This window comes from Chanos chanos, chromosome 4 (assembly GCF_902362185.1).
Source record: "Chanos chanos chromosome 4, fChaCha1.1, whole genome shotgun sequence".
Lineage (NCBI taxonomy): Eukaryota > Metazoa > Chordata > Actinopteri > Gonorynchiformes > Chanidae > Chanos > Chanos chanos.
Genome location: NC_044498.1, coordinates 12,798,205 through 12,809,925, shown reverse-complemented (window position 1 = coordinate 12,809,925; position 11,721 = coordinate 12,798,205). Strand labels below are relative to the sequence as shown.

The window sequence follows — 11,721 nt, the reverse complement described above, 5'->3', positions numbered from 1 at the left end:
CATGGTGCTAATTTCATTAAGGCCACTTCAGACTGCATTGGTATAAGTTGATTACACAGAGTGCCCGGTCTGCTTGCCGCTGAAAATAACACAACAGCGCCTCCTGGTGATGGAATTTAAGCACGCAGTGTCTCAGAAACAGCTGCCAGATTTAACATTCCTCAACTTAAGAGTTAAATTTGTTATACTCTCCGTGAGAAAGCCTAGAGAGTACGCTCTTTCACGGTTTACCTGATCAGATTTAGATTCCTTTGGGAAGAAAATGGAGTCAGACAGTTTTACCAGCTTACTCTGCTATCAAACAGCCCAGCTTGTGCCACAAACTAAGTTTTACTGTCTGTACAAACACTAACCCTGTAATAAAATTTCATATGTTTGTATTTGAGTATTTCATCATGAGGTATGTCCATAAACCAAAACACAAAGAAAAATCCACAGTTAAGGTGAACAACTGAATTACATTTTTATTTGCGTATAAAGCATATGAATTACAATAACTAACTTTTGCAATATAAATACTGATCACAGATCTCTTCCAGAAATCAGTGTTCTCATTAGTTAGTGTGAAACATTTGTTGGCTAAATATGTGCATTTTCAGAGACCGCATAAAATTCTGTAAACTGTAAATTCACAGACTGAGTGAACAAATCTATAGTGACTAGTACATGCTTTGCAAAGAGGTTAGAGAAATGATTTTGTATTCACGCGATATGTTAGCGTTGTGAACTTTAGGGTTCCGTAAAGATTCGATATAAGCTACAAATCCTAGCATCAGGAGAATGAGAAGACATGAACATCTTAATTTTGCATATGTCTCACACCTACATGTTTCCAGAGTGGTTAATAAGGCACAGCAATAACATTAAAGCAACATATGAGTTTCTTGTAACAGTGATATTGACCTAATCATTTGTTAAATTTTTGACAAGTTCTTGCATGTCGTAATTCTTGCTGATGTTTCTAGTTTAATGATTGTAAATTACTGTGTTTTCACCAATTCTGGCTTTTTAAGCCATCACGTAAGAGCCACATGGTACTGGCACACACATGCAGACAAAAGGGGTTTTTTTGATTAGTCTTTGTAGGATTTTCATGGCACATTTCTGCAGGCAGAACACATAGGCTCATTTATGGACTGTATCGACTTTCTAACCTCCTGTCTACAGAATATAGCAGCAGGTTTAAGCACACATTAAATATTGTATTAGCTCAAATGAGTACATCAAAGCCAAGGCCTGAAGGAAAATAATAAAAGTGTTACATTCTCTTAAAGGAATATTTAAAACATTCATGGCAGTCGAGAATGAAAATTTTAACACGGACATGACAATGCTGTATTACGTACATTGGTAAGACTTGAGAATGTACGATTAGGTCTTCTTAAACAAACTGATTACCAACTGAAACCAATTATAGGAAGCTTGAATTCAATTTGGACAGAGCTGAAATCTGACAGGGGGAGAATCCGATAAGAGAAAACATTTGGTCCAAATAGCTAAAACAAAGGCATTCAGATGACGCCTGGAGAGTGTAGCACCTGCTTTATAGTGAGATCTGCTTTCTGTAGTTCTGTCCTACTGGCACTTAGAGAAATGCAGATCAGATGTGATCAGATTAGATGCTAAAGGATAAATAATGAACTATATGGCAAATTGTTCTCGATAGGGAATTTTCAGTCAAATGGCATCACTGCAAAGCACATTTAAGACTCATTTTCATACGTCAACATCACAGGGGGAAATTTGGAGATGCCGGAAAGATTACGCAGTAAAGTAACTGCTAGTTTCTTAGAATTAGAAGCTGTTTTGTAGTTGAGTTCAATTCATCTTGCTCAATTTCATTTAAACCTTTACTTTTTTTTTTGTCTTTTTTGTTCAGGTCATTTGAGGCCTAATACCAGTCTAAAACCACTTAAGAAGTGTAATAGTACAGACAACCAGATGCTGAGCAAATGAAAGCTCCACCATATGAAAGGATGAAGGCCATGGTTTGGTCTATTCTACTAATCACCACACAATTCACTGAGGCAGCCTCTACTTGCGTCCTGTGGTGTCTGCCAACTTCTTCAATCTCTTCTTCAGCTCCAGGGGGAACCTCTCATAGCATTTCTTACACACAGGCTTCATGTCAAACTCCACAAACTTGTTCCTGCAAGTAAAAGTCCACATCAGGGCCAGAAACATTTCTCCACAGTTTATGTAAGTTTATGTACATACACACACACACACACACACACACACACACACACATATATGTAACGTCTGGTATAGAGATATTTGCGGTAGAGGCTCAACAACATTCAGATAAGTGGCCCCCACTGGACTGAACGGTTGAGTCAGATAATTATTGTTTTTGAATGCATTAAAAAAAAAATAGCACATAATCTCACAAAAACAGATGATCCAATATCCTACAGGCGGACTTATTGAGAAACAAAACCTGTGTAATGGAAATAAATAACTGGGGGGATACTAATCAACTCTGTGGAAACAATCTCACTTCATTTTCCTTCAGTGAGACGTTCTTTCACCACACACCCTCAAGAGGACATGATCTCTGTCCAAGTCTACTACATGTCAATTAGACCTGCTCTGCACTGCTTACACATGCACCTGCTTCCGGATTCAATAAGGCTGTTTAACAATAGCCTATTCAGAACTGCAATGGGAACACACAGACAACAGCACTCACACATCCTTAACAGTTACTCCAGTGTAATACAAGTAATACGATGAAACGGTGAGGTCAAATGGTGACAAGAGATTAAAATAAACTGAAAATCATTCGCTCATTAAAAGACAGACAGAGGCTGACTCAAATGTGGACACGTTACACGAGTAAAGAGAGCTAAGAAAAGAGGAGAGAATCAGAAACACTAACCCATGAAAGGGAAAAACAGAAGAAGAGGTGAAAAAGAAACGGAGGGAAAGAAAAGGTTTACAGACAGATGGCAGCTTTCTTTTTCCGCTCGCGATTTTCGCGCTGGCGTTTGGCTAGTCGGCGTTTCAGGTCCTCAGGCAGACGATCATAACAGTGCTTACACACTGGCTTCAGGTCAACCTCCACAAATTTGTCCCTACAGGGCCACCATAATAAACAAAAAGAGGAAAGGTGGAAACGAAGAGATGTAAAGGAAGAGGAAAAAGAAAATAATGATGAGAGGGCACAACAAAAGAAGAGAAAAGAAAGAGAAAGAAGTGGAACAGGACAGAAATGCAGGGAATGAGGAGAAGAAATAAGAGAAAATTGAAAAAAAAAAAAAAAAAAAGGAGAGAGAAAAAGAGAAAAGGGACAGATAAAGAGCAGACAGCGAGATTAGCTGGAGAAAAAAAAGCCTGGAAAAAGAGCAAGTACATTTGGGATAAGGATTCATCTACAGTCCCTAATCCTACACAAGAGCACTTTTGAGGAGTACAGAAACAATCAAGGAGAATGAGGAAAAAATAGGTGTGTATAAGTGACTCACTTGAGGGTTAGCTTGGTGTTACAGGTAGAACAGGAGAAGCAGTTGACACACCAGGCCTTGTTCAGGGCAGAAACCACTGAGAGATAAAACACAAATACATTAAATAAACGACTTGCACACTCTGCCAGCCAGTGATCGTTCTTTTCATACCAATTACATGCGCGTATGTTTTATCTGAATATTTTGTATAAAACATACATACATGTTTTTTAATGTGTATTTTAGATAGTGGAACAACTTACCGTCTCCTTCGATCACGCGATTGCAGTGGTAGCAGACATCGCCAAAGAGCTGGAGGAATACACAGGCGCGTGAGATTTTTCAAAAGAATGTGAAAATATTCAAAAATTCCTATGTAATGAAAAACATGAAGAGAGAAGATACAGAATACAGGATGCAAGACAAAATGCAAATACATACATCCTTCCTTTACTTACCGTTACGATTTATCACACCAAACATTCAGACCAATCTATTCATTTGGCTATATATTATACATTTTTTTATTGTAAACTTACATATCATGCATTATTCATGTTAAGTAATAATAATGCAGTATGGATGAAATAAGCAGATTCACTCTAAAGTTGCAAGCAAACCTCTATGCCGATATGCAAAAAATTACCATACACACTCAGTGTTTTGCATTGAGTACCAATTGACATTTATGCTTTTCTTTGTTTGTTTGTGTTACCTGGTTGTAGTGAGTCTCACAGTAAGCAAGACCTTTCCTCTCATAGTGGCGATGACCCAGGAAAGGCTTCTCACATTTAGCACACACAAAATGCTGAAAACACACACACACACACACACACACACACACACAGGCACAACCAAAAGGAGCAGTCAGCTTTCAGTAGTACACAACTGAATGCACAGAGTTGGGAGGACAGGACTAAAATTGTTTACAGTTAGATTAAACAAGACCAATGAGAGAGGAAGAGAGAGAGAGAGAGAGAGAGAGAACGGAAAGCAAAAGACAGAGACAGCCCTCTGCTGGAGACAGTGTTCCACTACAGATGCGTCAGGTATAGACTGTGTAACTGCTACACAATGTTTCTCTGTGTCACACAGTCTCCTAACCGCATCGCACACAACTCATGCATATGTTTCTGTATGACTAGACAGCACAATCCAGTCAAATGCAGGAGAGCATTATGTTTGATGGAAGGCAGTAGCCATGGTCCTTTCTCACCATGTCATAGTTTCTCTCGCAGTAAGCACATGTCCTAGACTCGTAAAGCAGCGGCCTGTGAAATGCTCCTTCACACACTCCACACATAAAGAGATGCACAGCCACCAACACAGCAGAGGACAGAGGAGCAACAGAAAGAGAAATAAGCAGCAAAGGAAGAGCTGAGATTATTAGGAAAATAATCAAAAAGAAGAGAGAAAGAAAGGGAGAGAAAGCAGACAGAGAATTAAAAAAGCTGGACAGAAGACGAAGGACAGAAAGCGAAGAGCACTATAATGGAAGAAATTGAAATTTAAAAGCATCAGTAAGCCTGAATTAAACATACAGCGTGATAAAAAAAAAATCTCTCAGCCCAAAGGTGATCAGGAGGAAGGTGGCAAAAAGGTAGAGCGGATATCCTACAGGAAAATGATAGTATAACAGCTTAATTATGTCAAAACCCACAGAACAGTGCATATATTTGTGCTGACGTAAGCACAAATAAATATGGCATATCACTGCATCCTTGTCATTTTCTGTAATTCTGTTTGATTATAATCATACAACAGAGATGAGAAACCGTGTAAACAGAGGAAAAGCACTACTAAGCTCTTCAAGGGCATACCAAAATCATATCCTTGGAAAAAAGGCAATTCTGGAGAGATAACAATCCATGTACCTCATTATGAGCCTTCAGTTCACTACATCGAGACCATTCAGTCTCAAAAGGATGACGACAACACCAACAACAGCTGTTTGATGTGCGTCACGGAACAATGAAGATGTGAACTGTTGCAGAATAAGCTAATAAAAAGAAAAAAGAATATTAATCCCACACACACCTCCACATGCCACTGCTTGCCCATGGCATTGACCACGCGACCCTCGATAGGCCGTCTGCAGGCTCCACAGATGGGCACACCCATTTTGTCATGGCAGGGTAGACAATAGAGCTCTCCCTTCAGCTCACGAGCATCGGCTGTCAGTTCCTTACTGCGATACACACACATTTCATTAGTACTAACACAAACACACTTGTACAAACACCAGTACAAGTAGTCCAATTTTTTGTTATTTATTATTAACATTATAAACTGTACCAATTAATCTGCAGTCAGCCATGCTGAGGTGTGTTATTCACATATAAGTCAATTTTATCATTTGAGTACTACTACAGTTCTCCGAGACACACGATGCTTAAAATACATGGCTATGCAAAGGCAAAACAAAGCTTCCACACAGATCTCAAGAGTACATTACTGACCCACAGTTTGTGCAGTTGAAGTGGTCTGGGTGGTAAGGATCATTCTTGAAGATGAGGGGTTGCTCCTCAATGATGGCATGACACTTTTGACAAATGTATTTGCCCAGACCCCGAGCCTTCTCCCGATTATGACACGGACGACACAGGTGTCTACAGGACCAACCAATCAAATCATTGCATCGTTTCTTTCACAGCATTGAACACCAGTCATTACAGGTCAGTGAAAGCACACAAGGGTTGATTAACCACGGATCTATAAACAGAGGTCAAACGCATGAAAGCAAAGGTTCAATTATCACTGCCTACGTACACAGACACAAGAGCTGAGTAACCCATAGAAAACTCACCGGCCAGCATTTTTGACAAACCCAACATCAGCAAGGACAGCCTGGCAGATGTCACAGCAGAAACAATCCGGATGCCAGCTGTTATTCATGGCCTTTATCACACGGCCAATTATAAACTCCCCTGACAGGGAACAAACAAGAATTGAAAGTAATTAGACACGATCCTATGGATGACAGAAACTGAAGAAAGTGAGCATAAGTGAGAGTGACAGAGTGAGAGAGAGAGGCAGACAGACAGTTTCCCCAGGACAGAGACTGATGAACATCTGTATGGGAGTGCTAAATGAACATGTTCTTAATGTGCACATCTCTTACCACACTGATGACAGCAAGGGGCAAACAGCATTTGAAAATCATGTTCACAGTATTTTCTGCCCTCAAACTGCAAAGAGAAAAAAAAAAGAGACAAAACAGTAATGAACACACCACAAAAGAAAATTATTTTTTTAAGCACATCTGTGGATCATGAGCTGATTGAACTAAGTATCTCACTGTCTGAGCCTGCTTTTGTTCATCTGCTTTCGGCCCTTCTCGAGTTCTGCTGTGTAAACAAAGAACTAAACGAATATCCGAACATGTGTGGTGCTTTATACATGTAGCTCGCACAAAGGTCAGGATGCATGACTAGGGCCATCAGAAAATGCCTCAATGTGATATGGCACTAGTTTGAAATTTCAACTAAATGCCAAAACATAGAGCCCCAGTCAAGTTATGAAAGGCGAAAGTCCTGCTGCTTCCCCCTCAACTCTCTTAATTAAAGGATTTTTTAACCAAAGAAACAAGTGTGCATATTCTTCAGCCAATCAGCAGCCACAGTGGTAGGCTAATACAAAAAACAGCAGGACTTCAATCCTCCAGGAGTAGATTTGGGTACCTCTAATCTGGCCGATCAACGTAATGTTTCTTTCTTTCTTTTTTTTTTTTATTAAAGAGAGCAAACAAAAAGACAGTTGGATTTTTCATCTTGGCTGATAGGCTGACCTCATAGAAGAGTCCTTCTGGAAACTGCTGGAAACACTGCGCACAGACAAAGCACTGCTCATGGTAAAGCTCCCCGTTGCTGTTAACGATTTTCTCAGCCGGAGCAAAGCCACTTTTGCATCGTTCGCATGTGGCATTTGCCAGGGCATTGGCCATGTTGCTACAAAGAGAAAACAATGTCTTTCAGTAGTTGTTCTTAGGGAGATAGACATAAAGCATCTTCAATGAGCACATCTTGTGACCCAGAACAATTACCTTCTCAACTTTGCCCATTCATTAATCCAAAAACCACACAGTCACTGCGTGTCAGTTAATCATCTGACCCCAACATTCATTCAAAACCATACTTTCCATTTTTGATCAAAACATATATATATATATATATGCCTAATATAAGTATGCTGCTATGCACATGGTATTCATGGTATTCTGGAGTTGTATGTGTGTATTTCAACCAAGGATTTGAACCGGTTAAAGGAACGAAAACGAAAACCAGAAATCATTGATATTTCGCTAGGAACAAAAACGAAACCAGAAACTTTATATGTTTTACTGTCCTGGAACAGAAACGTTTATTTGAGATAATGGTAACCGGTTAATAACATTACTTTCTCGTTCTTTTATTTATTACAACAAATGAAAATACTTTCTGCTTGTAATAACTGTGGTGCTAGTTTACTTCCTGTCTTCCTCTGAACGTTACTCACTACTTCGGAGAGCGGACATAAATTTACCGGCGGTAAGCGGTGATGTAGCATGAAATTGAAATGTGGTGTGGTCTCCCTGTTTGCAACCAGAGGCGGTAAATATTATGTTATGCACTGTATAAAATGTTGGTCTTAAACACCAACTTCATCAATGTTTGAGAGACAGACTACCAGGTAAAGAGAACTGATGTTGGAAATAGCTAGCTAGCACCAGTTAGGCTAAACATAATGTGCCCCGCATAGCCTATTGGCAAGCTTGTTAACTGCGGCGTTAAAATGACATAGTTTCTCATTTTTGCCATTTAAACGTTTGTGACTGACAACGATCAAAAAACAGTCAAATGACCGGGCAGCCACAGTGGATATCGTTCCGAGGACAGACTGGACTACCGCGCTCCTGTAGTTCGTGATGCAATGCGTTTTTTAAATGTTTTGTGACATTAACGATCGAGACTATAGAGTATCTATCAATAGACATTTTTATACCGTCCGAAAGACACATATTGTCATATCACAAAGCCGCACATGGAACGTTATTAACCGGTTCGTAAGCTATCATTTTAGGGTGGAACGCAAAACCAGAAACGTTAAAATACAGATTCTGCTCAAAACGAACCGATTGAACAAACAAAAAAATCCGGCTTGAAGCCCTGACTTAACATTTATATTCAAAGAAACATTTGCTCACTGTCAATTAATTATGACTGATTCTACTTCACATATTCAAACACGAGTCGGTTACACATTAGTGAAGATTACTGTGAAATGCACGAAACCTAGACCAACATTCTGATCCAAAAGTGGAATCAGACTGTGTTCCAAGTGACTAAATCCTTCTGCAGATGTTTCCATACCATGATGTCACAGCTTGCTAACCATACAGGGTGTGAGCAACTGACAGAACAGTTACAACAACACCCTAAATCCTGTAAATTTGGTACATTTAGTATTAATGACATCACAAACAGAACTACCTTACATGTGAGATGAATGTTATATAACAGTCTCCCTATGCAGCTCAACTGGCAACACTGAAATGATCAAAACTGAGATATATGGTGGTGCGTAGCATAGTGCAAACGTCTCCTAATATGGTAAACTGGGATGAGGCTAAAATCTTCATAGCGCTTTACTCACGTTTAGAACCCTTCTGTTTACGTGGGAGTGAATCGTTTACATACATCAGCCGACACAGTATGAATAATACAAATGAAAGGAATACTTGGAACTGAAAGATATTTAGAGAAAACGTTGAGCTTCTGGACATGTTTCTTCGTCTTGGGTCAGGAAAATTAGCGGTTTTCTGATACTATCAAAGCAAACTATGTACAGCATTATCCACGCCTAAATGTGACGGTTGTTCAAGTTTTAGTTAAACACAGTGAGTGTACATGTAAATGTATGTTTTGTTCGGATGTCTAAGAACAGGGACTAATACCGAACTATTTTTATGCAACTTGACGAATGTGTCAGTTTTTGGGAGAGTTGTTAGTTTGATGATTTTTTTTTTTTTAATTAACTGAAAAATAGCAGCACTTCCTGAAAATCTTCACTACGGACCATAAGAAGACTTCTGAACATGATTCATAGTCTACATCTCAGTATGTAGTACTGCTCGGCACAAGTTACTGTTTTACGGTCAGTTTGTCAGAGATATTTGGGAGGAAATCTCTGGCCGACTGTTGGGTACACTGATCACAGATTTGTCCCTGAACTTTAGGACAGGAAGGAAATTCTTTTCCAGAGATCCCAGGAGAAATCTCGGAAATCCTCCCTAAAAGACGCTCATCAACAACCGTTAATGAGCATATATGGACTATATTCTCAAGAAAAATTGCGGCCTGTTTTAAACTCATATTGGACACTCTCATCGCAATACGAAATGGTAGCCCACGCGTCTTTTCACTGATTTGACATATCCATACCCTCTTACATTTCTAAAACAGTCAGTATACCGGGAAAGGTTCCATAGAATTTTATGTCAGTGAGGTGCTTAACGTCATTTAGCATAACAAAAGCTAATTTAGGTTGCCAGACTTCTAAGACTAGAATCCATTGCGGCCGGAGCAATGAATCATTCGTTAACGGGACAAGCGAGTCAGCGAGTCTCAATCAGTCCAGACATGGAGAAACCGACATGTAAACCTAGCCAGTTATACTAACATTAAATCGTATCTTCCAGTATATTGAAAAACGTACCTTTCCTTTAGCACGCCACTACACAGCGATGAGGATGCTTCTCGTATAAAGGCATAGCTATTCCACAAACTAGCTACTTTTCAAGGCTCAAGAAGTTACACCGACTTAATATGCTAGTTGGTAACACTATGCTAACAAATTCAAATGCTTCTCAAGCAGCTATTTCGCTAGCTCTTACCTGCCCGTCATTTCTGACACACCCAGCATCCCCCACAAAACAGCTTTCAGGAATGGTTTTGTGTATGTGCGCTCGAATTTAACTTAACTAAAGGAGAACAAAAGGGCAACAATGTTACACAAAGCGAATAAGGCTATACTTTTTCCGTTAGCTTAAGTTGTTAGGGAGCAGAGCGGAACCCACCCATCCTCTGTAACGCCCATTGGGAGTGTCAACAGGTCTTACGTAGTACTGGAGTTTTAAACGCAGACTTTTATGGTATGGAGAGGCTAAGGGCTGTAGTAACACGGGCATATAATTTATTTATCGTCCGCGTGGTCTCAATAAGAGACGTTTTCGGATGAGAATAGCTACTGATATTTGATTTCATTTGGCGCTAACCTTTTAATCTCAAATTACATACCAAATGAAACCAGTGTCAAGTGTACAATTTAAAAATCACATGGTAGCAACACTGGATCCAGTTCATTTTCTATTTAAAAAAAATGATAACATTCTATCACATTATCCGGTGGCTGGATTCAGAATAGAATCTTAACATTGAGAGCATACATGATATTCAAGAAACGATATGCAGTACTGCAATGTGGCCTATCCTATAATGAGTTGGCAGAGCTGAAGTCTTAATACGGTATCTGTCCAGGAGGTTGGATGTCCATCTATGGGTAAGAGCCTTCGGATCAAAAAATCAATGGTGAGTGTAGGTACTAATTATAACCACCGAGCGGCAGTCTTGTCTAACTAACTCAAAACGGCTTGCTGAAAGAGGAGATGAATGACATTCACGGCAGATTGCAGGCTTTTATCTCATTATAAAGATTATCCCTGAGGCATAGAGCAGCCTTCTTAAGTATTTTACGCTAGACTGAAATCGACAGCTGTTTACATGATAATGTATGCACTTGTGGAGAAGGTTGTTCTAAATGTGCAACATGTGACCTGTGTACCACAAATATTCAGTTGATATACAACTAGAGAGGTCACTGCATATTGATTGTGACGTGTCTTGTACATAACCGAACAAAACTTCTCTGAGTATCACATAGGAAATTAGAAGAAAAATAATTTGGTGGGGGGAGCAGGGGCAGTCTCACTTAGACAGATGATTGCATGAATATGATGTCTGCAAATTTAGCAGCTGCCAACATACCGTCACAGTGCCATTTTACCTCAGCAATGAGCAGTAATTAAGAGGCCAGGGCTTTGATATATTCAAGAGTAAGAATTTCACTTTTCTTTTTTTTCCTTTGCCCTGAATACTGAGCGTTGAACCACACTTCAACAGCAGCTTAGCACATCTTAGCATCACTTAGATTGGAAGACAACTTAACACTGTACATGCTATTGTCATATGTCAGAAGTAAATCCACCCCTAAAGAGTTCTTTAGGACTGACTGACCACTC

The 11,721-nt window shown here is 39.5% G+C and overlaps 1 protein-coding gene across 2 annotated transcripts; it reads right to left on the bottom strand.

Annotated features, from left to right (window-relative positions):
• Positions 1–480: 480 nt before the first annotated feature.
• lims1 (LIM and senescent cell antigen-like domains 1) lies at positions 481–10,474 on the bottom strand. Of its 2 annotated transcripts, none has more exons than XM_030771761.1 (10): positions 10,318–10,474; positions 7,234–7,393; positions 6,568–6,634; positions 6,253–6,373; positions 5,906–6,055; positions 5,484–5,634; positions 4,162–4,254; positions 3,710–3,758; positions 3,468–3,543; positions 481–2,149 (listed from the first exon to the last, which is right to left on the bottom strand). In XM_030771761.1, the coding sequence occupies exons 1-10, from the start codon at positions 10,344–10,346 to the stop codon at positions 2,035–2,037; spliced, it is 1,011 nt and encodes a 336-aa protein (XP_030627621.1). In that variant the 5' UTR covers positions 10,347–10,474; the 3' UTR covers positions 481–2,034. The 2 variants fall into 2 exon arrangements, with proteins under 2 accessions (XP_030627621.1, XP_030627620.1); XM_030771760.1 differs by lacking the exon at positions 481–2,149 and adding an exon at positions 2,939–3,077.
• Positions 10,475–11,721: the final 1,247 nt, after the last annotated feature.

Bases quoted from the DNA above. Each gene is read 5' to 3' on its own strand.
- lims1 (XM_030771760.1), bottom strand. From the start codon at position 10,346: ATGCTGGGTGTGTCAGAAATGACGGGCAG. The intron at 6,056-6,252 runs GTGAGTTTTCTA...TTGGTCCTGTAG, and splicing joins TTTGTCAAAAATGCTGGCCG to ACACCTGTGTCGTCCGTGTC. The intron at 3,078-3,467 runs GTGAGTCACTTA...GTGGCCCTGTAG, and splicing joins AACACCAAGCTAACCCTCAA to GGACAAATTTGTGGAGGTTG.